Here is a 24,181-nt window from a genome sequence, read left to right as displayed (position 1 = left end):
TGGAGGCTAGCGGCCGTTTCTAGGCAACCGTAGACTCCTGGTCCTTAGTGGGTCCTGATGCCCAAGAGAAGGTTCGGAAGTGCCCTAGGAAGTGCCTATGGGCGGTCCGCCGTCTCTCCCAACAACTCGGAACGCCTTCGTCCTCTGAACCTCTCTGACCAGTTTCAGCGAGTACTGCTGGTAACAATGGGAGTCTAAAGAGACCGGCAGTGGGGGTGGAGAAGAATTATAAGTCAGGCAAAGTCTGCAGGCAGCCGGAAGGGGCGGGGCTGAAGGCCAGGGTCGACGTCCCCCGGCCTGAGGAGCTTGAAGCTCCTAGGCTAGGGGTGAGAGAGGGGCTCCGGTCTGCGAAGCGCGCGGGCAGGGGGCGTGGGAGAGGGTGCTGAGGAGGTTGGCTGTGGCGGGAACTTGGAAGAGGCTGGAAGGGGTGGGGTCGGTAGGTGAGGCCGGATGGAGGGGGCGGGGTCGGGTGGGCGAGGCTGGGCGGAGGGGGCGGGGCCGAGGGGCGAGGCAGGGTAGAAAGAGAGGGAGAGGGAGAGGGAGACGGGGAGGGGGCGGGTGGGCGGGGTTGCGTGGAGGGGGAAGGGGGACGCGGGGTCGGGTGGGAACGAGGTTGGGTTGGGGGACAGGAGGTGGCTGAAAAGGAGGGAGGAGGACAGGAGTGCCAAGATCTCATCTTTCCATCCACTCCGTCCTACGATGTTCTTGAGGCCTGGATGATTATGAAACAGGAAAAGGCAAGGTGGCTAACATGAACCTTTCTTCCATGCCCGAACCAGGCCTCCTAAATGTGTGGAACTGCCCCTGGAGCTGTAGCCCTTCACCACCATCTCTACCTCCTTCCTTCTGAGGGATCCTGAAACCTCTGTCATGGAAAAGTACCATGTGTTGGAGATGATTGGAGAAGGCTCTTTTGGGAGGGTGTACAAGGGTCGAAGAAAATACAGTGCTCAGGTGGTGAACAAAGAGGGGTATCTCTTGGGTGGGGTTCTGTACCTCCAACTACGGTGGAAAATGGGACCAGAATCCCGACCTGTATTCCTGAGGCACTGACTCCCTCATTCCTCTTAGGGAGCATGAGCCCTAATATTGGATTACTTGGGCTCAGATCCTAGGGCCACCACTTTGTAGCCTTTGAGCTATGGACAAGTTACTTACCCTCTCAATGTCAGTTTCCTCAATTCTAGAATGAGATAAGAACAGTATCTGATTGATGGGGTTTGAGGATTAAATGTGATTCACGCTGAATTACTATCCTAGTACAGTGTCTGACACCTAGTAAACAATAAATAAATTTTATGTTTATTATTTTTCTCCTCTATCATACCATGCCAGAAGAGATAAACCACCTGAACTCTTATTCTCTCTTCTTCATTTTTTTCGTCCTTCTCTTTCTCCTAAATCTCTTAAATCTTTACCCGGAGTTCTTTACCCAGATCAGAACACCTCTCCCAGAGTCCACCAAAGGGAGCTGTCTGGCAGAAGCTGTTTTCTCCTAGGGCAAGGGGTGGGGGAGGCCTGGATAAGGCCAGGGTACCATGGGGAAGGAGAATAGACTAGCAGGTAATGAGAATTTGCTCTAATGGTCTAAAGCCCGAGTTCTGGAGCTCTGAGGTGAATGTTTCAATAGCGTGGTTAGGCCTTGACTCTTCTTCATCTTACCACTGACAGGTGGTGGCCCTGAAGTTCATTCCAAAATTGGGACGCTCAGAGAAGGAGCTGAGGAATCTGCAACGAGAGATTGAAATCATGCGGGGTCTGCGGCATCCCAACATTGTGCATATGCTTGACAGCTTTGAAACTGACAAAGAGGTGCACTTCGGTTTTGGGTCCCCCTTCCCCAAGAAGAAAGGTCCCAGAAATTTCCTGACCTCAGAACGCATAAATCTGGAGCCATCAGGACCATTGCCTTCTCCCTGCAGGTGGTGGTGGTGACAGACTATGCTGAGGGAGAGCTCTTTCAGATCTTGGAAGATGATGGAAAACTTCCTGAAGACCAGGTATGTTTCCTGGCTCAAACTTCTCCCCTCCCCTACCTCTTTTCAGCTTAAGGACTGCTAGGGAAACCTGAGGGCACTGAGAGTCACCATTTTGAAAAACTCCTGAGGGAAATATAAGAGCCCGGGTGTATATGGAGACAGTGTGGTGTGACAGGAAAGTATGTGAACACTGGAGCCAAAAATCTCGGACTACAAAGGTTGACCCTGCCATTTTCTAGCTGGATCTTTGTGGGCGAGTTACTTTAACTTCTTTGTGCTCAGTTTCCTCATTTAAAAATTGACGTAATTATAATGTCTGTCTCATGAGACTCTTGTAAAGATTAGTGAATTAATTCATGTGAAGTGTTTAAAAGAGTACCTGATACACAGTATTCAACATAGTTAGCTATTATTATTTTTTAAGATTTTATTTATTCATTTGACAGAGAAAGAGAAAGAGAGAGCACAAGCAGGGGGAGTGGCAGGCAGAGGGAGAGGGAGAAGCAGGCTCCCTCCCTATTGCAGGGCTCGATCCCAGGACCCCAGGATCATGACCCAAGCCGAAGGCAGACACTTAACCAACTGAGCCACCCAGGCACCCCTAATCAGCGATTATTAATGCTGTTGCTGTCACTAGGCACCCTTGGGGAAGAAGGGCTAGTGTGGTAGTACCAAAGAGGGCAGAAGGGGATAAGCGTTGTGGTTAAGGCAGGATTCACCAGCAGGATCTAGTGGTTAGCAGTGGGGTTTGGTCAAACACATTCTCCAACCACACTTTTTCTAGAGATTTCTCTGTACGCTAGCAAGTAGGCCCCCCTCAGGACTTCCTGATGCAGCATGCCATCTCCCTCTGAGCATTATTATTTGTAAGTCATCATCTTGCTCATTTTGTGTATCTTATTCGTTTGACTACTTCTCTTGAGAAAAAGGACTTCGTCTTATTTAATAACAGCTAATGTATATTGGAGGTTTACTAAGTGCCCAGCACCATTCTGAGTATAGCATGCTGTAACTTACTTAATCCTTGCAATAACCCTGTAAGGGAGGTGGTGTTATTATCGCCAGCTTGTAAATGACGCGTCTGAGAGGCATGGGATAATTTGCCCATCCATGGTCATTTTTCTTCAATGAGTGAATGAACAAATGAAAGAATGAATGAATTGGGGGGGCAAGAACTAAGGAAGCTGTCATGGGAAGCTCTGGAAGAAAGAAAAAGAAGAGAAGATCACATCAGTTATTTAGGGAGGTGCCAGTAGGCTCCTTCCTCTGACCTGACCTCTCCTTTCTCTCTGCCACCTGTTTGACCCCTAGGTTCAAGCCATTGCTGCCCAGTTGGTGTCTGCTCTGTACTATCTGCATTCCCACCGCATCCTTCACCGAGACATGAAGCCTCAGAACATCCTTCTTGCCAAGGGTGGCGGCATCAAGCTCTGTGACTTTGGGTGAGGAGACTGACCTTCTGTCTCCGCTCCTTGTTCTGCAGGGAGTCTTAGACCATCTGCTTGACTGGCCTGAGCCTCATTTTAGAAGCCAAGCTGGAGACTGGGATTCCTGTTGGGTCTTTAGGAAGGTGCTCTCTGTGTGGGTTTGGGATATCTTACACAGGCCTAGTCACCAGGCCTAGTTTGTATCGATTACACTCTCTCTTCCCATTTCCGTTCCATCATCTCCCCCAGATTTGCCCGGGCGATGAGCACCAACACGATGGTGCTGACATCCATCAAAGGGACACCGCTTTATATGTCTCCAGAGCTGGTGGAAGAGCGACCCTACGACCACAACGCAGACCTCTGGTCTGTGGGCTGCATACTGTATGAGCTGGCTGTAGGCACCCCTCCCTTCTACACTACGAGCATCTTTCAGCTGGTCAGCCTCATTCTCAAGGACCCTGTGCGCTGGCCGACCATCATTAGTCCTTGCTTCAAGGTAATGAACAGAAAGGGAGATTACTTTTGCATGAGAAACCTGTCTTCCTCTTCCCTCCCCGTTCCCTTTTCCAAAATCTAGGGCAAGATTTTGCCATTACTGAATGAATGCAGGAGCTGGGCCCAGCTGCCTTGCTTTCTATTGCAGGGGCTGATTCTGGGAGGCTGTTCTAAGGTCTGCCAAACTTGGGAATAGCAGCCCCTCTTTGGGGCTTATTCTTTATCACAGTGGAAAGGTAATTTCAAGCCACCAGGGACAGATGCTGTCCTTTTACACACCCTCTATTCCACTTATTTCCTCTCACATGCAAGGTCCAGATGAGATCTAGAATTGCCCGCAGAACTGTCAGTCTTCCTCGTGAAAGGACTGTTCAGACATCCCAATAGACAGAGCTAGAGGGGCTAGCTAGCTCAGGATTAGGGGCAGATGACAGAGGCGGTGCCTGTTGATTGCAGCTAAGTCTCAGTGGGGGAGGGAGGGAGGGAGGAAAAAGAGTTGACCCTTTTTATTCTTATCTAGGGCAAAATTTGGGCCCTCAATGGAATTTAAATGCAAACTTTTCCCAGAGTGCAGTCTCATTATAACTTTCTCTTGCTCTAAGATGAAAAGGGACAAGTTTCTCCCCAACCTATTTAGTTGGGGAAGCTCAAGTAATTATCGAAAAGAATCTAAACAAAAGAAACTTAAGTGGGTGATAGGCATAGGATATTCCTTCTCCCTTAGAGCAGACATGCAGGCATCTTCGTTCAGCAAGAGCCACAGAGGACACCTTGTTTTAGAACAGTGATCGTTACCGACCAGTACCTTCTATTCCTGTTTTAGGCCCAACTGACGATTTTCCCAAGGATACCTCATAACAGATGTACCCTTTTCAGAGGCAGTCTGCCTTCCCCACCGCCATCTGAAGACTTGCTGAAAGATTTCTGTTTTTGCGTGCTCCCAAACCTATCTTTATGCAATGACTTGTGTGTGAGTGTGCTTTTAACCACAAATGCGTCTGTTCCTACCCAGCCGCAAACAAAGCCACAGTCAAAGGGAGGGCACAGTGAGCAGTTTGGACCCCTCTGAGTGTTTGTTTTCTGAAGATGATTGTGAAGGTGACAGAATGTCTCTGGACAAGATGTGGGGCTCTCCAGGAGGGGAGGCAGTGAAGTCTGTTCCTGGAGCCAGGGAAATGAGGCCTAAGGATGGGATTAGAGAGGGTGTGGTCAAGGCCAGCTACTTTGCTGAAGAAATGGACTCAGGAGTCCTGGTCTCCTGCTTCTGCTGGTGAGTTAAAGAGAGCCTGTAGGAAAGCGAAGACCCATGGGGTATTTTTTTCTCTCCACAGAGCTTCCTGCAAGGACTGCTCACCAAGGACCCCAGGCAGCGTCTGTCCTGGCCAGACCTCTTACATCACCCCTTTATAGCTGGTCGTGTCACCAGTGAGTCCTTACAGTTCCAGGGGCTTTGGCACTTCCCTGGACTCTTCCCAATCTAGCTCCTTCCCCCAGCTTGTGGACGCAGCACATCTGCTTTACCCTACCAGCTCGAACTTTCTTCCTTGCCCTTTGCCTAACCTCTGCCACTTTCCTTGCCACCCCACTCCCTCTCTGTCACGTTGTCAAAATGGTCTCCTTCCACAGAAGCCTGAGGACACTGAAGTTGTCTCCGGCCAAGTGGAGATGGTGGCGTGGCTCTAGTGTGATCACGTATTCTCCCTCTTCCTTCCCTACAGTAATAACCGAACCAGGAGGCCCAGATTTGGGCACCCCTTTCACCAGTCGCCTACCCCCAGAACTTCAGGTCCTAAAGGACCAACAGGTGCATCGGCTGGCCCCCAAGGGCAATCAATCTCGCATCTTGCGACAGGCCTGTAAGCGCATGGCTGAGGAGGCCAAGCAGAAGGTATGTGGGACAGAGGGGATAGGTGACATGACCAGGCTAGCAACTGGGGAGGTTGAAGAAGGAAGGTTGAGGAGGGGCCGTGAATAGGATTCATACTGCCCTATGGCAACCAAACAGTTTTGATTCAGTGTCTCCTGCCTACTTCCCACAGAAACACCAGAACACAGGACCTGCCCTTGAGCAAGAGGACAGGACCAGCAAGATGGCTTCTGGCACAACCCCGCTGCCTAGACTAAGAGCCACTCCTCAGGAACCAGGCCTCTTGGCTGGCATCTTGGCCTCAGAAATGAAGAGCAGCTGGGCTGAGTGGGGGGCTGGAGAGGCCCCTCCTGCACCTCGGTGAGGAGGGGATAGCCAGGGATTTACAGGGTGAGGTATCTTGCAGGTCTTTGGCTTTAGCCAAAGCAAATACAACATGGTGCCTGTCACTAGCCACCGCCTCATGGGGACAGGGCCCTGGGAGTCCGAGTCCTGGGTTCTTGAATTCTGATTCTTGATATTTTCCTGATTCATCAGGAATCGTGGGAATCTTCCTTTCTCTATGCCTCAGCTGTACATTAACTGAGAAGGAAAGAATTGTTTCCATGCAAGAGGGAAGATTATTTGAGTTGAGAGCTACAGGTGAAAGCCGCCAAGGTAGACTTGAGAGTAAGATCCAAAGTGGAAGGGCAGTCAAGGATACGTGTGGAGTGGTCAACGTCCTGTCCTGGCCATATCCTAGAAGAAAGCTCTCCCCCTTCCAATCCTGTATGGCCTCTTCTTCATGCTTCTCTTGGACCTAGAGCAAGGAACATGTTAATGAACCCTGAGCCTCACAGGTCTGGAACTCCTCTACTCCCTGTTCCTCTGGCAGGGAAAACCGCATCACCCAGGATTGTGAACGAGTTATCCCAGAGCTGAGGCCAGAGGTGGTGGGCCAGCGGAGCATTGATGCAGTGGACCTAGAAAATGAGGTAAGCCCTACGGGCTGCACTTGGCCTTGACCCTGCCATGGGATGTTGGGTCTGGGTAGATATTTTTTCTGGAATAGTGATTCCTGACTATCCCAAGTAGGAGCTCACCTTGTATTAAAGATTGCTTTCTTATTATCAATTTATAGATTTTAATTGCATAGCATCTGAACACGTAATTATAAAAAATTGGAACACATGGGTAAAAATCAAAGTCCCTCTTGAGCTTTACCCCCATCCCAGTGGTGTCTGCGTTATTAGTTTAGTCTTTCTTCTTCCAAGCTTGCTGAATTTTTGCAGATATGTATATGCACGCACAGAAATCTCTAGTTTGGCTGTTTTCTGTTACTGAGTTCACACCAGATATACTGTTTTACATCGTGCCTCACTTACCATATGAGCTGTTTTGGAGATCCTTCTACATCTGAGCATGTCATTTTGGGGGGTTTAACTTTTTATTTTGGAATAGTTCAAACTTAAAGAGTAATTGTGAGGACGCCACAAAGAATTCCTGTATACCCTTCACACAGATTCCCCACCTGTTACAGTTCTGCCACATTTGCTTTATGATTCTCTCTCCCTAGATATCTATGTATGGGTAAGGTAAGATGCAATCACGTCCCTTTACCCCTAAATGCTTTAGTGCATATTTCTGAAGAACAAGACCATTGACCTACACCCACTGCAGTACAATTACAGAAGTTGGAATTTTTTTTTTTAAGATTTTATTTATTTATTTGACAGAGAGAGAGACAGCCAGTGAGAGAGGGAACACAAGTAGGGGGAGTGGGAGAGGAAGAAGCAGGCTCCCAGGGGAGGAGCTGGATGCGGGGCTCGATCCCAGGACTCTGGGATCACGCCCTGAGCCGAAGGCAGACGCTTAACAACTGAGCCACCTAGGTGTCCCCAGAAGTTGGAAATTTAACACTGATATGATTCTGTTCTTTCATCTACAATCCATATTCAAAGTCTGCCAGTTGGTCTAGTAATGTTCTTTATAGGGGAAAACAAATTTTTCCCAGCCCATGCTCCAATCCGGAGTAAGGCATCGTGTTTAGTTGTTACACCTCATTAGTCTCCTTTATTCTGGAATAGTTCCTAGTCTTTCTTTGTTTTTCAGGACTGACTGTTTTGAGGTACACAGGCCAGTTATTTTGTAGAATGTTCCTCAAATTCATACTTCCTCACGATGAGATTCTTTTATGCAGTGTTGGGGGGACTACTACCTAGGTGATGCAGGCCCCGTTTTATAGTCTTTTTAATAACTTCATAATATTTCCTAAGATGGGTGTGCCATGATTTATTATTCCCTTACTGATTAGCTTTATGACATTTCCAATTGTTTTTCGTCATAAACCATGCTGCAGTAGACCTATTTGTAGGTATCTCTTTATGAACACATGCCAGTATTCTCTGAGAGACTTTTCAAGACCCCTCACGTACTGCCAGCTAGACCTTTTTAAACTGGTGGTTGAAACAAATACATGTGTGCCGAAGAATTCACTGGTTCTTGCATTTACTCCATGATTCCCCAGTTTGGGCGCTACTACCCTTGAACGTGACATGCTCCTGACCTCTTTCACTCCCCTATGCCTCAGGAGCCAGACAGCGACGATGAGTGGCAGCACCTGCTAGAGACCGCTGAGCCTGCACCTGTCCAACTGAAGGCCCCTCTCACTCTGCTGTGCAATCCTGACTTCTGCCAACGCATCCAGGGCCAGCTGCATGAGGCCGGGGGGCAGGTAATGGGCACACGTAATGGGATTTTAGACTATTGTAATCACAGATGAGGCATTAAAAAACATGAGGAGAAAAAGAAAGTTTGTCCCTTTTTCAATTCTCTTTCAATTCATCTATTTAATTCAAGATTTGCTAGCCTCCTTTAGTAACACAGAAAGAACAGGCCTCGGCTCTCTAAAATAAATAAATCAACCTTTTAAAAAAAGGGCGCCTGGGTGGCTCAGTCAATTAAATGCCCAACTCTTGATTTTGGCTCAGGTCATGATCTCAGGGTCGAGGGACCCGAGTCCCACCTCTGGTTCCACACTCAGTGGGGAGTCTGCCTGAGATTCTTCTCTCCCTCTCCTTCTGCCCCTCCACCCCCTGCACATGCACGGTCTCTCTTTCTCTCTATTAAGTATATCTTTTCTTATAAAGATTTTATTTATTTATTTATTAGACAGCGAGAAGTAGCAAGAGAGAGAGCATGAGCGGGGGCAGGGAGAGGGAGAAGCAGGCTTCCCACTGAGCAGGGAGCCTGATGCAGGGCTCAATTCCAGGACCCTGGGATTATGACCTGAGCCGAAGGCAGATGCCCAACTGACTGAGCCACCCAGGTGCCCATAAGTAAATAAATCTTAGAAAGGAAGGAAGGAAGGAGGGAGGGAGGGAGGGAGGGAGAGAGGGAAGGAAGGAAGGAAGGAAAAGAAAAAAGAAAAGAAAGAAAGAAAGAAAGAAAAAGAAAAAACAGAAGGAAGGAAGGAAGGAAGAAAAGAGAGAGAGCGAAAGAGAGAAAGAAAGAAAGAAAGAGAGAAAGAAAAAGAAAAAACAGAAGGAAGGAAGGAAGGAAGAAAAGAGAGAGAAAGAAAGAAAGAAAGAAAGAAAGAAAGAAAGAAAGAAAAAGAAAAAACAGAAGGAAGGAAGGAAGGAAGGAAGGAAGGAAAAGAAAAAAGAAAAGAAAGAAAGAAAGAAAAAGAAAGAAAGGAAGAAAGAACGAACAGGTCTCAATTTTCTCTTTCTGAAGGGAAAAGCATTCATTTGTAGCAGGGGTTGGCAAACTCGGATGGTAAACGTTTTGAGCATTGAAGAGCAAGAGGCAAAATGGAGGATATTAAGTACTTCTGTAATGAGAGAAAGCGCTTTTCCACATAATTTTTATTGATGGTGATGTGATCAGCGTTGGGTGTTGTACGCAACTGATAGATTATTGAACACTACATCTGAAATTGATGTACTATATGTTGGCTAATTGAATTTAAATTAAAAAATTTTGTTGATGAAATTAAAAATACAGATGTAAGTATACAAGAGCTAATACAAGTATACTAATGAGAAGAACGAGATTCTTTTTTAAAGGATAACATTTTGTCTAATTGGCATTCATAATTAATGTTGTTTAATCATTCACCGGTTGATGGACATTTGAATTGTTTCCACTTTTTGGCTTTTATGAATAATGTCACCACGAACATTCACGTGGACGTCTTTGTGTGGACATAACGCTTTCATTTTTCTTTCTTGGCTATCTAGGAATTGCTGTGTTGAATGGTAATTTATGTTTACCATTTTAAGAAGCTGATAAACTATTTTCCAAAGTGGCTGCCTTATTTTGCATTCCCACCAGCACTGTGTGAGGGGCTCCGTATCTCCACATTCTTGCCAGCATGTATTGTCTGTCTTTATCACAGCCATTCTAGTGAATGTGAAATCATGTCTTATTGTCATTTTAATTTGGATTTTGTTAATAACTAATGTGGAGCATCTTTTCATGTGCTTATTAGCCCTTTGTATATCTTCTTTGGTGAAATATCTATTCAGTTCTTCTGCTTATTTTTAAATTGGGTTGTTTGTACCCTTGAGTTGTAAGAGTTCTTTGTATATTCTGGATAGGAGACCTTTATCAGATATGTGGTTTGCAAATATTTTCTCCCAGTCTATGATTTGCCCTTTTATTTTCATAAGAGTGGTTTTTGAAGCACAAAGTTTTTGAATTTTGATGACGTCCAATTACCATTTTTTTCTTTTGTGGATTACGCTTTTGGTGTTATATGGAAGAAATCTTTTCCAAATCCAAAGTCTGGAAGATTTTCTCCTATTTTTTCCTCAAAGTTTTTTAGTTGGAGCTCTATCATTTAGGTCATTTTGAGTTACTTTTTATATATAATGTGAGGTAGGGCTCTAAGTTCATCTTTTTGCACATGGCTCTACAGTCATCCCAGCACCCTGGGTCCAAGACTCTACTTTCCCCATTGAATTGCCTTGGCGCCTTGCACCTCTCTTCTGGCCCTTCCATGCTGTCCTTGTAGTGGGGTGGTAACTTCAGTAGGGAGGCAGGTGAAAAGCTCTGCCTCCAGGTTAAGTCTTGCGGAGTTGGAATTCCAGCTGAACTACTCTTTAGCTATGTGGTAATTGACTCCTTGCTTAACCTATCTAGAGGCTTTAGTCTTCTCATCTGTAAAATGGGTAATTGTGTTTACTGTACAGAGTTATTATAAAGAGTAAATGAGCAAATAAGTGAAAAGATTTAGAAATAGAGAATGATATATTATAAAGCACTTGACGTAAATGTTATTCTTTTTTGAAGAGTTAACTTTTTAAAGAATAACTGTTTAAAAGTATCATAGTGCCCTTACCTTGCAGGTTCCATATAAATAAGTGGCAGGCTGGATTTGGCCTGTGGGTCATAGTTAAATCTTGATCTAGAGTTAGACAATACTGTTTTATCTGTCTGGAATTGAATTACATTGTTTTGTGTCTGTTGTTTTTAATCTTTGGAAGTGTGTAAACGTGTGTGCGTGCACATGCATGTGTGTGTGCGTGTGTGTGTTCGTGTGTGTGTTTAAGGTGAAGGGCTGGACAAGGGAGGGAGCAGATAGGAATGGCACTGGGTCCCCCAGAGACCGAGGGGAGGTCCCCTTTACTTTGGTCACTGTTGTTGTAAGTCAGGTGACCTGTCCGTGTATATTCTTCTTCCCTGACGCTGTTTCCCTTTTTCTCTGTTCTCCTTCCCTGGGTTTTAGAGTTCCAAAGAAAGGAGTGAGAACATATAGTCTGCTTTGCCAGCTCCTTGGGGACACTGGTATTTGTGACTCTCCTTTTCCCTCTGATAATATCATGACTGTCTGTTTCCCTCATGTCACCCAGATCCTGAAAGGCATGCTGGAGGGTGGATCCCATATCCTTCCGGCACTCCGGGTCCTGAGCAGTCTTCTGTCTAGCTGCAGTGACTCCGTTCCCTTGTACTCCTTCTGCCGCGAGGCGGGGCTCCCCGGGCTCCTGCTCAGCCTGCTCAGACACAGCCAGGAGAGCAACAGTATCCAGCAGGTAAGCCCTACGCCAGGAGCCTCGCGAGGCTTTCAGGAGCTCCTTCACCTTGGCTTTCTCTTCTTCAAATTTCTTCTTCTTCCGTTTCTTCACCTTGGATTTCTATTCGGCCCCCTGCCTTTTCTTTTCTTGCCTCCTGTCTAGTTAGTGGATCACGAGTTGCAAGCTCTGCTGCGCTCTGAGACCAGACGGATCCTGTCAGGCAGTGAAGTATAGACTCTGGGCCACTGTATGAGGAGTGGGGACCACGAGAAATTGGAGAGCTTGTGCCCAGTCTGTGAATGGGACATCCCCTCGGCTCCAGCTCACTGTTGCCACGTGAGAACACGTGCCCAGTGGTACCAGCTCGCCCAGTTTTCTAAGAGAAGCTAGAAATCCAGATGTGTATGCACAGTTTTCCAATCTTTAGAGCGCTGTTTGGGAATGTTAAATTCTAGGCTTCTGTTGCCCTGATTTTATAGAACAGAGTACTGAAATTCAGAGATTCGCCAACTCATACACAGGCACTAACTTGTAAATGGTCACAGGGACCGTACGTGGAGGAGCTAGGATTGAGGCTCAGTGTGTCTGAGGCCGAATCCCTCCCTGCACCAGCTGTGTTCTGCTGTGGCCGAGCTGAGAGGACAGAATACTGAAACGTTTAGTGGGGCCTCGGCTCAGGTGGCTGGAAGCTGCATTCTGCTCAAGAGTTCTAACCCTGAGTGTTGTTAAGAAATTTAGAAAAGAATTTGAGTGATTTTGAAAAACAGAGCCTCCTAAATTCCTAAATGCTATTCTGGCCAAACAGGACACATTTTCAGGCTACATACAGCCCACTGGCCGCCACTTGTTACCTCTGGATGTCCCCTCTCTGTCCGACGCTCTCTTCCCTCTGCCCCTTCCTGTTTGATCAACCTGACTGGGTATAGGACACCCTTTTTTTTTTTATTGCGTTTTCTCTTCTTCGTCTCCATCCTCTTCATTGCCCTTACTCTCTCTCCTCTTCCCTGGCAGCAATGTTGGTATGGGACCTTCTTACGGGACCTGATGGCTGTGATTCAGGCCTACTTTGCCTGCACCTTCAATCTGGAGAGGAGCCAGACAGGTGACAGGTGGGACGAGAGCCAGCTTTGCTCCTTTGGCCCCTTTGGCTTCAATTTCTACCCCCATTTCTTCCCCTCTCTGTTAGGAACAGGCTAAGTAAGGAGAAGCCGACAGGTTAGGGGTCAGCTGACTAACTGCTGAGGGTCTAGCTAGCCCTTCTAAGGACTCAGAGACCCCTCTAAGTTTATCCCAAGACTTGCAGGTTCTAAGGGTCACCAAACACTAAATGGAAGGGTCACAATTGGTGAATAACCTAGAGAAAATTGCAAAGAAGGGGCTAGGAGGATGTATATAGAAGACTGTGTGTGTGTTTAGCAGGGGAGAGGGGAGGGAGCATTCTGAGATGTTCCTTTGCAGAGATCCTCCTGCCTGCCCAGAACTGACCCATTTACCACATGTGGGCTCTTAGAGAGATGGGCTATTTTTTCCCAGCCTACAGGTGTTTCAGGAGGCTGCCAACCTCTTTCTGGACCTGTTGGGGAAATTGCTGGCACAACCAGATGATTCTGAGCAGACCCTGCGGAGGGATAGTCTTATGGTAATCTGTTCCCTGGCCCAGGTTTCTGTCTTTGATGTCTTTCCCCACGTTTCTGCCTTCCCCTTTCTTATACCTCTGTAGGGTTAGGTCAGGGTAATACAACCAACATTTACCGACCATGTGCCACATGAGTAAGGGAAAGTCCCTGTCTTCAAGGGACTAGAAATAGTCTAGTAGGGGAGACGAAAAATGATCAAGGACAACAGTGTGAGAAGTACATTAAAACTTATATAAAACTTGTATGAAATATAGAAGCACCACTGAAGAAGATATGATTAATGCTACTTGGGGAGTCACAGAAGAAGTCTTGAAGGAAGTCATCTTTGCTAGGATTTGAAGAACGCATAGCAGTTTGCCAGGTAGGTGAGGCAGGAAGTAGGGAGGACATTCCAGGCAGAAGGAGCAGTGCATATAAAGATCTAGAGGCATTAAACACTGTGGCCTATTTCAGGAAACCACATTCCTTCTCGAAGAGACTTGCAGATGGGCTAGTATTTCCCAAACTTATTTGTCCTGTGGACCAATAAACTAGTGGGTTCTCGCCCCTGGACTCTGGAGGTGAGGGACAGGAGAATGGAGGATTGAACAAGAAGATAGCTGAGTTCTGACTGATCTCAGAGGAGACAGAGAGGAACATCAGTAAGGAAGTAAGCCGTTGCCTAGTCTTTGTTCAAACTGACAATGAGGGACACAGATCTGGGCTGCATTTCTGCCTCCAGCTAGCAGTCCATTCAAACTCTTCTAGTCTGAGAGCCTATTTTAAAGTTCCTCACCCATTCAAGTCAGGAAGCTTTTTCAATGTCTAACCTAAGTTTTGGCCATCAGCAATTTACGTTATTGGCTAGCATTTACCCTATATGTCACTGTGGAGTGAGTGCATAGGGAGTTTGGAATAAACACCCCTCCTCCCGAAATTCTGAACCAGTAGGACTGGGTTGGGAGGGACCCAGGAATCCCCAGGAATTCTCATACTCATGGTCTATAGATAACACTTTGAGAAGCGTCATCAGGAGGCAGCTGATCAGAGAATAGAAGGATTGCCATCTAAAATTGCCATCCTTGGAACGTGAAGGCGATTATAATGCATTTTCTGTGCGAGGGATACTTTGAATGCCACAGCTGGTCCCTCTGGGTTTTCTCCTTTTTTCCCAGGTTCTCTGGGGGATTCTTGCTCCTTATCCTAAGCCCCGTCACTTCTCTGCTGCTCTAATGTCAACCCCGCCCTTGTCTCCCTTAGTGCTTTACTGTTCTGTGTGAAGCCATGGATGGGAACAGCTGGACCATCTCCAAAGCCTTTTACTCCAGCCTGCTGACTACGCAGCGGGCAGTGCTGGACGGGCTGCTTCACGGCTTGACCGTTCCCCAGCTCCCTTTCCACACACCCCCAGGTAACCAGAGTAGGGCGCGGAGGTTCTCTTGAGTCCGGAGCAACTCTGGCTCTGCACCCCACCCCCCACCACCACCGACTGCCATTACCTTGAATAGTGCCTGGCATTCAGTGAGTGCTCAGTGACTGTGCACTGAAAGAATGAACGGGGATCTGAGAGAAACAACCAGACCCCGCCCTGCGTTCTTCGCCTTTCTCCATAGGAGCCCCCCAAGTGAGCCAGCCACTGCGGGAGCAGAATGAGGATCTGCCTGGAGCCATGTCCTCCGCGCTGGCAGCCATATGCACGGCCCCGGTGGGGCTGCCCAGCTGCTGGGAAGCCAAGGAGCAGGTCTGAGCTGCGGTCTCTGGTTCCTCTAATCCATGTTGCCGGAGATGAGGAAGCTGGCCTCAGTTTCTCAGAAAGACATAAAAATTAGCATTGATGCTTCCCCTTACTCTGTACTTTCAGAAACTGATGCTCTCCCACCCTGGATCTGGGCCACTTGTAGAACATGATGTCACCAAAATCCCAGAGCCCTTGGCCAGCTGGTTAGAGAGCTCAGTGACAAACTGCCCGTGTGGCAGGGTAGCTGATCTGAAGCCACCCATGATGCTTCTTCAAGGGCTCAGGATTTAGATTTCCTGCCCCCCTTTTGGCCAACAACACTTTCCTCTGTACCTGCCTACACTAGGGCGAAACTAGGCCAGGACCTTTGGTTCTCCGTTGGCTATGAGGACTGGGGATGGGATGGGGTCTGAGGTTCCTGGTGAATCTGAGGGAGAGTGACTAGCAGGGGCGAGAAACCTGATTCATTGGAGATAGGAGAGGAATAGGCTGGGAATCCTGGGAATGGGAGAGAGGCTTGGGCTGTGTCCCTACAGATCTCTCGGCATTTGGCGAATCAGCTTACTGAAGACAACAACCAGCTGAGGCCGTCCCTCATCTCTGGCTTGCAGCATCCCGTCCTGTGCCTCCACCTTCTCAAGGTACTGCCTGTCCCAAACCATTGGGACTTCAGGTTTCTTTCCTTTTCTTTTTTCTTTAGGGGGGAAGGGACAGAGGGAGGGGGAGAATCTTAAGCAGGCTCCGTGCTGGGCGTGGGATGTGGGGCTCCATCTCATGACTCTGATATCATGACCTGAGCCAAAATCAAGAGTTGGATGCTTAACCTACTGAGTCACCCATGCGCCCCCAGGTTTCTTTTTAATCCCCAGGACTAAGAGAGAGAGAAAGACACTGAGAGAGACAAGAGATCCCAGAGGGCTCCTTTCTGCTTCTAAATGTATTCCACTGAGATGGCCCCACTGTTAGCCAGTCCTCATCAGAACAGAGAAGTAGCCCGATCTCACTGACTTATAGCAAGAGGTGGAAATGGCCTGGGCGTCTCTAATACCCCCGTGGTGGATACTAGATCAGTTGAGAGGCCAGCCTGCTTCTCAGCTCAGGGGCCACTCGGCCTCACTGACAGACTGCTTCCCACTCCCTTAGGTTCTCTACTCCTGCTGCCATGTCAGCGAGCGCCTGTGCCATCTTCTAGGGCAAGAGCCCCTGGCCTTGGAGTCACTGTTGATGTTGGTCCAGGGCAAGGTAGGCCAGCAACACAGGTGTATCGTGGTGGCCCCACTGTCTCACTCAGAAATTGCTCTGCTATCTGAGGTTTCCTTCGTAGGTAAAGGTAGTGGATTGGGAAGAGTCTACCGAAGTGGCCCTCTACGTCCTCTCCCTTCTTGTCCTCCGGCTGCAAGATCTGCCTTCTGGGTAAGTCATAAAGTGGGGTCTCTCCACTGGAGTCTTCCATCCCCATAGCTCACCCTGATGTAGAAATGGGAAATGGCACCTTGCAGCCTGTCCTTAGGACGGACTGGGATAGAGAGAGTGAAGTCTTCTCTACAAAGAGCAGACCTCGCTTCCTACTGACTTTGTGTCTTGGCGATGGTCCTTCGGTCTCTGTGGAGAGTGCTGTCCAGCGAGGAGGGAGGCCATTCACCAGCCTCCTTTCCCTCGGCTGCACCCTTTGATGTATCTCCTTTTTCCAGAATGGAGAAGCTAGGCAATGAGATTGCTACTCTGTTTACCCATTCACACGTCGTCTCTCTCGTGGTGAGTTTTCAGCTTTCCTCTTCCTCCCCTTTTCACCCTGCCGTCCGGCCCTTTGGGGAGCACAGGCGTCACTGTCCCATGAGCAGCGGGTTCTGAGGCATCCGTGGGGCCTGACAGAGACATATGCTCTCTGCCTGTCCTGCCTGCTGCATGGATTCAGACGTTCCTTCTCCTCTGACTCCTCCCAGAGTGCAGCAGCCTGTCTGTTGGGACAACTTGGTCAGCAAGGGGTGACCTTCGACCTCCAGCCTGTGGAGTGGATTGCAGCAGCCTCACACGCTCTGTCTGCCCCTGCGGAGGTGAGGTGGGCCAGGGAGGACACAGACGCCTTCTCTCTGACTCAGACCCAGGATTCCATTCAGGGGAAAAGACTGCAGCGCCAGCACGCCTGGGGCAAACCAAGGAGTGGGGAAAGGAGCCAAGGAGTCTTTCCTTTCCTCTCTGTCTGCCCCCAGATAACAGCCCCCTCTGAGCCCCGACTGGCAGGCAAAGAAGGAGAGAGGGAGGGGGACCCAAGTTACCAGAGGATGAGATTTCCCTGCCTGCTTTAGTCCCTTCCTCCAGCAGCTCCTGCTCCTGTTGTTAAGGTCCTTTCAAAAGCCTCATCTCTTCCCCTCTGCCTGCAGTTGGCACTCCTGGTCCCCCCTCCTTCTCCTTAACTGAGATGGAAAAGGTGGCTGGCATCCTGAGAACTCTTCAGGAATCCGGTCCACCGCGTAGCCTCCTTTCCACTTTCTCCTTTTCCAGGCCTTAACCCCTCCCCCTCCTCTTTAGATACTTTGAAACCTATATTTATGTCATTTTGTAAAAAGAAGGATAGATTTCATATTCAGATGATTGTCATCCTTACAGGCACAGAATTCCTTACAACTTAGGAAGCACTTCACATGTTATCCCACAACATGCTTGAAAGAGAGACACATGAAATGTAATGATACTCACCTGCTTTTTCTAGATGAAGTTGAACTTCAGAGAGGTGGTAGGGACAGCATTCCTATTCATCCAGGAGCCCCAGTCAGAAACCTGGGAGTCCTCATAGACTGCGCCCTCTGCTCCATTATTCCCCCATCTAGATGGTTCCCCCAGGCCCCATGTGTTCAGCCCTCCTGTCATCTCTCAGATCTTTTGCTGCCTGCCACTGTCCCTGCCCTGCCTTTGTTCGTGTGCACATCATCCATCTTGCACTCTTGCCTGCCAAGGGACCTCTTTTCTAGACTCTCCTCTCCAGTCTATTCTCTTCACTGCCACCAGGGTGAGCTTTCTTAAAAGTCTAGTCATTTGTTCAACCAACAGGCATTTAGCACAGAAATCCGTATTGAGGACCAGACACTATTCTGGGCTTTGAGGATACAGCAGTGAATAAAAGAGACAAAAATCTTGCCCATATGGACCTTGCATAAATCCTCAGTGGCTTCCCGCTGCTTCCGGGATAAAGTCCAAACTCCTTTACCCTCTCCTCAAAGCTCATCTGTTTCCTCTGGGCTCTTAATCCTTCTGTACCAGGACTTACCACTTCCAAAGGTCACTGTCGTCGTTCATGAGCTGCTTTATTTATGCTATGAGTACTACTTGCAATGCTGTCCCTTCCTACCATCTCCTTCACTTGACTGCCTTTTAAACTTTTCATTCATCAGTGTCCTACCTCCAGAAGGCAGAGTTAGGCCCTCTCCACTGTGTCTCCGCCCCACCTCCACCCCACCCTCTTGTCCAGCAAGTGTCTTCCTACCCTACCAGACTATGTGTCCTTGGGGTAGAAGTAGTCATTGAATGAATAGCCAGGAACCAAGACTCCTAGGTCCAGAAGCGCTCTCCCCACTTCCCCGGGCTGAGGAAGAGCTCTTTCTGCCTGATCAGGAGTTGCTTGCAGAGGACCTGCATTCTTCCTGCCTCTCTCCAACAGGTCCGGCTGACCCCACCCGGTGGCTGTGGATTCTACGACGGCCTCCTCATCCTCCTGCTGCACCTCGTAACCCAGGTATGGGCGCATCCAAGGTTGAACCGCTAGGCAATAAGAATGAAGCAACCCACACTCGCCTTTTTTGTCAAACTAGGGTGCCCGTAATAGCCTTCGAATGGGCCCACCTGCCCTTAGTACGGACCCTTTCTGGGGAATCACAGCTGCCTCCCTCAGGATTCAGTGGGGGAGGAGAGCCGTAATTCCCTGGTTTCCAGAAGACATACACATGGGTTAAGATGTGAAAAGAAAGGGAATTCAGACAACCGGGAAATCCCAGATTGTTGGGAAAACAGAGGAATTATTTCTAGGACTCTCTTTCCTTGTAGGTCAGGGATAAAGGGGAAGCATTTTGAGGCCTGATTTCGATCTCCCTACCCGCCCACCCTCCTTCAATTTCCTCTCCAGCCAGGGAACGGTAGCCTGATAAGGGACGTGGCTAGCTCAGAAATGTGGACCGTTCTGTGGCACCGCTTCTCCATGGCCCTAAAGCTCCCCAAAGAGGTGTCTCCACAGGAAGAGGAGCCGTCACTGTCCAGGCCACAAAGCCCAGAGCCAGACTGGACGCTGATCTCACCCCAAGGTATCTTTCCATCAACATGGCCTCCGTTGTGGGGCCGAAGTATTGAGCCCTCTTCAAAGAAAGCAGCCCAGCCCCGGATCAGCCCACAGAGATTGCTACGACTGTTGTCGCCTGGGGAGAGGATGGTGCGGGCTACGCTGGGTGGGAAAGGGACTAAGTAGGTGGAAGCTCGGAGAGCCCTGGAGAAGCAGGAGTGCCCGGGCCTCTTACCTGTTCCACTGGGTCTCCATTCTGGGTGTTTCCAGGCGTGGCAGCCCTGCTGAGCCTGGCTGTGGCCACCTTCACCCAGGAGCCCCAGTTATGCCTGAGTCACCTGTCACAGCGTGGAAGTATCCTCATGTCCACCCTGAAGCATCTGCTTTCCCCCAGCTTCCTGCATCAGCTGGGCCGGGCGTGAGTTGGAGCTAGAGGAGGGAGACCAGATGGTCCAGAGAGTCTGCAGGGTGGGGTGGGGAGAGGGGAGGCAGGAGAGCCGTAGCTGACAGCTTGAGCTATGAGGAGAGCAGTGGGATTGGTGAGGTTCGGGAAGGGGAGCCGGACTCTGGGATTTGAGAAGGGGGCCGAGAATGGTAAAGGGTGGGTGAGCAAGACCGAGTCAATCCTTCTGCACTGCCCTCCTTAGGCCTCATGGGTCTGAGTTTCTGCCCCTTGTGGTGCTCTCCGTCTGCCAGCTCTTCTGCTTTCCCTTCGCCCTGGATGTGGATGACGACCTCCTCGGAGGCGTCTTGGCTGACTTGGGGGACTCAGAAGTCGCAGCCCACCTGCTGCAGGTACTTGGGAAGCTACTCAGGCACGCAAGTCGGGGAGGAAGATGGCCAACCTTGTGTTCTCGAATTCACTTGCCAACAGCTCCTGGGCCCCTGGAAGAGTGGAGGGTCTGGCTCCATCTAAGAGTTGGGAGTGGAGAAGGCATTTGGGCCTGAGCAGAGGCATTGGCTGGCCCTGGGGCTGGCACCTCCTCTCTCCATCCGTCCCTCCTCTGGATCTGTTGGAGCGCCATGGGGAGGACATCCCAGTCTAGGCACTGGAGACTCAGTTCCTCAGCCAGGAATCATTTCTCTGGCAATTCTTGGCACTAAGCAGTGGGCCTTTGAAGGCGGAGAGACCGTGTCCTTGCAGAGCAAGGAATGATCTTGCACCTGTTCCCCCGGGCTCCCCACCGTGTCTCACGTGGCGGGCTTGGGTCAGGTCTTCCAGTTCTCTGGGGTGTTTCTCAGCATAGCTTGGCTTTTCTCTCTGCCAGAGCTTGGGCTCCTTTGAGCTACCCCACTGCAATGAGTGTTCCCTCTCCCTGAACCCCTTTTGCCTGCTGCCCTGGCCCTCTTTTCCCAGGTCTGCTGCCACCATCTTCCGTTGCCTCAAGTTGAGTTGCCCGTCAGTCTCCTCACACGCCTGGCCCTCACGGATCCCACCTCTCTCAACCAGTTTGTGAATGCGGTGGCTGCCTCCCCTAGAACTGTCATCTCCTTCCTCTCAGTTGCCCTCCTGGGTGACCAGCCACTGCTAACCTCTGACCTTCTCTCCCTGCTGGCCCACACAGCCCGAGTGCTGTCTCCCAGACACTTGTCCTTTATCCAAGAACTCCTGGCCGGCTCTGATGAGTCCTACCGGCCCCTGCGGAGTCTCCTGGGCCATCCAGAGAATTCTGTGCGGGCGCGCACTTACGGGCTCCTGGGACACTTGCTGCAACACAGCATGGCCCTGCGTGGGGCGCTGCAGAGCCAGGCTGGGCTGCTCAGCCTCCTGCTCTTGGGGCTCGGAGACAAGGACCCTGCTGTGCGGCGCAGTGCCAGCTTTGCTGTGGGCAACGCAGCCTACCAAGCTGGTCCCCTGGGCCCTGCCTTGGCCGCTGCGGTACCCGGTATGACCCAGCTGCTCGGAGACCCTCAGGCTGGCATCCGGCGCAATGCCGCGTCGGCTCTGGGCAACTTGGGGCCTGAGGGGTTGGGGGCAGAGCTGTTACAGTGCCAAGTCCCTCAGCGGCTCCTAGAGATGGCGTGCGGAGACCCCCAGCTAAACGTGAAGGAGGCCGCCCTCATTGCCCTCCGGAGCCTCCGGCAGGAGCCCTGCATCCATCAGGTACACCCCTGGGGACTCGTGGACCCCGACAATGGGGTTGTATTTCACAACATTTTTCTGAGGTTGTCTTTAAGGAATTGGGACACCCACAAATCCCCTGTCCGGAAGTGGGAAATGACAAACTCATCTCCCATCTCCCACCCTGGAAAAGGGAAGGAGTGCAGGAGAGGGCTCCAATGAGTGGGAAGTTCCTGGCATCTCAAGGACCAGGGTTTCTGTCTTGAGGCTGTGTAGGAAGGAGGTGAGGACACACTAGGCCATGTTGAGGTGTTGAGGGATTTTATCCTGGGGGCCGTGAAACGGCTGTCTTTTTTCAGCACTCACCATGTGACAAGCAGCATGCTGAGCATTTTACCTTTATTATCTGGTTTAAGCTATTATGGTCCTCATTTTGCAGGTGAGGACACTGAGGCACTGAGAATTTGAGAACTTGTCCATGTTACAAAGCTAGTTTGGGGGACTGGACTTCTGAGCTCAGAAGTCTGAGTCCTGAGCCCCACACCTTAACCACTGCTTTATTCTGTTGTTTCTGCCTGGTATATAAAGTGGCCTAGTGGAAATCACACATCTACCTCTGATAAGGCTAAACATCCAAATTATTATAATGCAATGTGGTAGCATTGGATGGTCCATGCGGAATAGACGTTTTGATGGGATGGCAATGATATAAATTATAGGATTTTCTGGCAATCCCTGTGGAAATAATGAAAGGGATTCTCAGTGGTAATGAGGTTAAGGCCCAATGGTCAGGATCCACAGCTGCGAATCGCACTTTTGACTGACTGTCATGGTGGCATGTATTACCTTTCTAGGGACAAATGCATGGATCCCTCGGTGCCTCGGTTTCATGGTGTATAACCAAAGCGAATGGGAGTAGACCTCTGGTCTTGATGAGCCCCCTCTAGACTGAGTCCCCAAGTGCCTGTTTTCTTTTTCTTTCTTTTCTAGAGTGGGAATTGCTGGGCCATGTTGTGTTCTGTCATCTGCTCTCTGTCCCACAGGTGCTGGTGTCCCTGGGGGCCAGTGAGCGATTAGCCATGCTCTCTCTGGGGAATCAGTTACTGGCGCCCAGCAGCCCCCGGCCCGCCTCTGCCAGACACTGCAGGAAACTCATTCACCTCCTGAGGCCAACCCACAGCACGTGATCTCAGATTCCTGCGGTCCGTCCTCCAGCCGTTGTTGCCCCCTTATTGCCAACCTCTCCTTTTTCTACTACATGAGCCACCAACTCAACCAAGAGCGAAAGAGACTAAAAAAAAAAAAAGAGATAAGCTGCAAGTCAACTGATTTGAGAACAAGAAACTAGAAAAGATTTATGTATAAAGCTCCCTCCTTTCCCCAGATACTGATTTCAACCAGTAAACTTCATTGATGTTGGTGCCAGAGAAGATTCCTTCCTTTTCTACATCGAAGGCTCTTCCTCCAGTCATGTGCCTTTAATCCCAAGAACATGTCTCCGGGACATCAGAGGCACCTTCTATCTGAGAGCTCTCTTCCTTTCTGGAGCTCCTATAATCCTCCTAGCAGGTTCCTGTGCACTGGCCCCAGGACAGTGATGAAGACAGAGCCTGTCTCACCTCCAAGTGATAAATGCCATCAGTCCCTGCTATGGATGGTTCCCTGACCCGTAGTCCACATTCCCATCCATGGATTAGGGTGGAGAGTCTTTCTTTTCTGTTCTTCTTTCTTTCTTACTTTTTTCCTTTCTTCCCTTCCTGCCTGCCTGTCTTCCTTCCTCTTTCTCTCTCTCTCTTTCTTTTTCTTTCTTGCCTTCTTGCCTTCCTACCTTTCTTCTGCTCATCCTTCCTCTGAAAACTCTTGTCATAAAAGGTATACCTCACCTTACTTGGAGCTGCCAGGGTAAGAGGTTGGGGGGCTCAGCTCCTCTCAGCTGCTGTGTGATGCCGGAAGCACTTGTGTCCTGTTCACACAAGATCCTGGTTTGGGAGCTTCTTTATTATATCTCTTCCTGCCTTCCGGCTTCCTCCATCCCAGATGAGCTACACGTGGCCTCCTACTTCCAAGCCAAGGCCAGTGGAGCTGAAATAGGGAGGGATAGGATTAAACAGAGACGTACACTGGATTGCCTTGTGATCTCAGCCTTAGTGACAAGTTTTGATGTTTGATGGAGTTTCAATGTATAGGGAAGCCCAGCTGCTTGAGAAGGGCAGCTGTTTATGGACATTGAGCATTTTACCGGAAAGAGATGTTTGGCAGACCCATTAGTTAGAGTCGTGATCCAGCTGGAAACACTGAAAGCTTAAACCTCGACTCACTAGGTGGCTTGCAACAAGCTTCTCAGGACCCTGATTTCTCCATCCGTAAAATGGGGAGACTACTTTTTGTCCTTCCTAAATTCTAATTGTTTTCGAAGTGAAAGATGAGTAAAGTGCCCTTGTTTTTTTTTTAAAGATTTTATTTATTTATTAGAGAGAGAGTGTGTGTGTGCACGAGTTGGGGGGGGTGGGAAGAGCAGAGAGAGAGGGATAAGCAGACTCTGTGCGGAGCCTGACACAGGGCTTGATCTCACACCTCTGAGATCATGACCTGAGCCAAAATTAAGAGCCCGACACTCGACTGAACCACCCAGGTGCCCCAGGTGCCCTTATTTTTTATAAGTAATTTTCTTTAGCCCTCATCTTCGTTGTGCATTGTCTGTGTTTATATTTTAGCAAAAATAACCTTTTTT

General features: G+C 49.3%; 1 protein-coding gene across 1 annotated transcript; it reads left to right on the top strand.

Annotated features, from left to right (window-relative positions):
* The first annotated feature begins 69 nt into the window (after positions 1 to 69).
* STK36 (serine/threonine kinase 36) lies at positions 70 to 23,903 on the top strand. Its single transcript, XM_008690465.2, has 27 exons — positions 70 to 180; positions 780 to 954; positions 1,672 to 1,812; positions 1,923 to 2,000; positions 3,291 to 3,421; positions 3,656 to 3,905; positions 5,236 to 5,329; positions 5,623 to 5,792; positions 5,944 to 6,131; positions 6,646 to 6,745; positions 8,341 to 8,484; positions 11,606 to 11,785; positions 12,779 to 12,876; positions 13,301 to 13,406; positions 14,644 to 14,794; positions 14,997 to 15,124; positions 15,658 to 15,762; positions 16,265 to 16,363; positions 16,446 to 16,534; positions 16,813 to 16,876; positions 17,065 to 17,175; positions 18,777 to 18,851; positions 19,239 to 19,413; positions 19,659 to 19,806; positions 20,036 to 20,183; positions 20,746 to 21,492; positions 22,494 to 23,903. The coding sequence occupies exons 2-27, from the start codon at positions 871 to 873 to the stop codon at positions 22,635 to 22,637; spliced, it is 3,948 nt and encodes a 1,315-aa protein (XP_008688687.1). The 5' UTR covers positions 70 to 180; positions 780 to 870; the 3' UTR covers positions 22,638 to 23,903.
* Positions 23,904 to 24,181: the final 278 nt, after the last annotated feature.

The sequence above is a fragment of the Ursus maritimus genome, unplaced genomic scaffold (assembly GCF_017311325.1).
Source record: "Ursus maritimus isolate PB19 unplaced genomic scaffold, ASM1731132v1 scaffold_1, whole genome shotgun sequence".
Lineage (NCBI taxonomy): Eukaryota > Metazoa > Chordata > Mammalia > Carnivora > Ursidae > Ursus > Ursus maritimus.
Note: the sequence above shows the minus strand (reverse complement) of the source record. Positions and strands in the feature narration are given on the sequence as shown.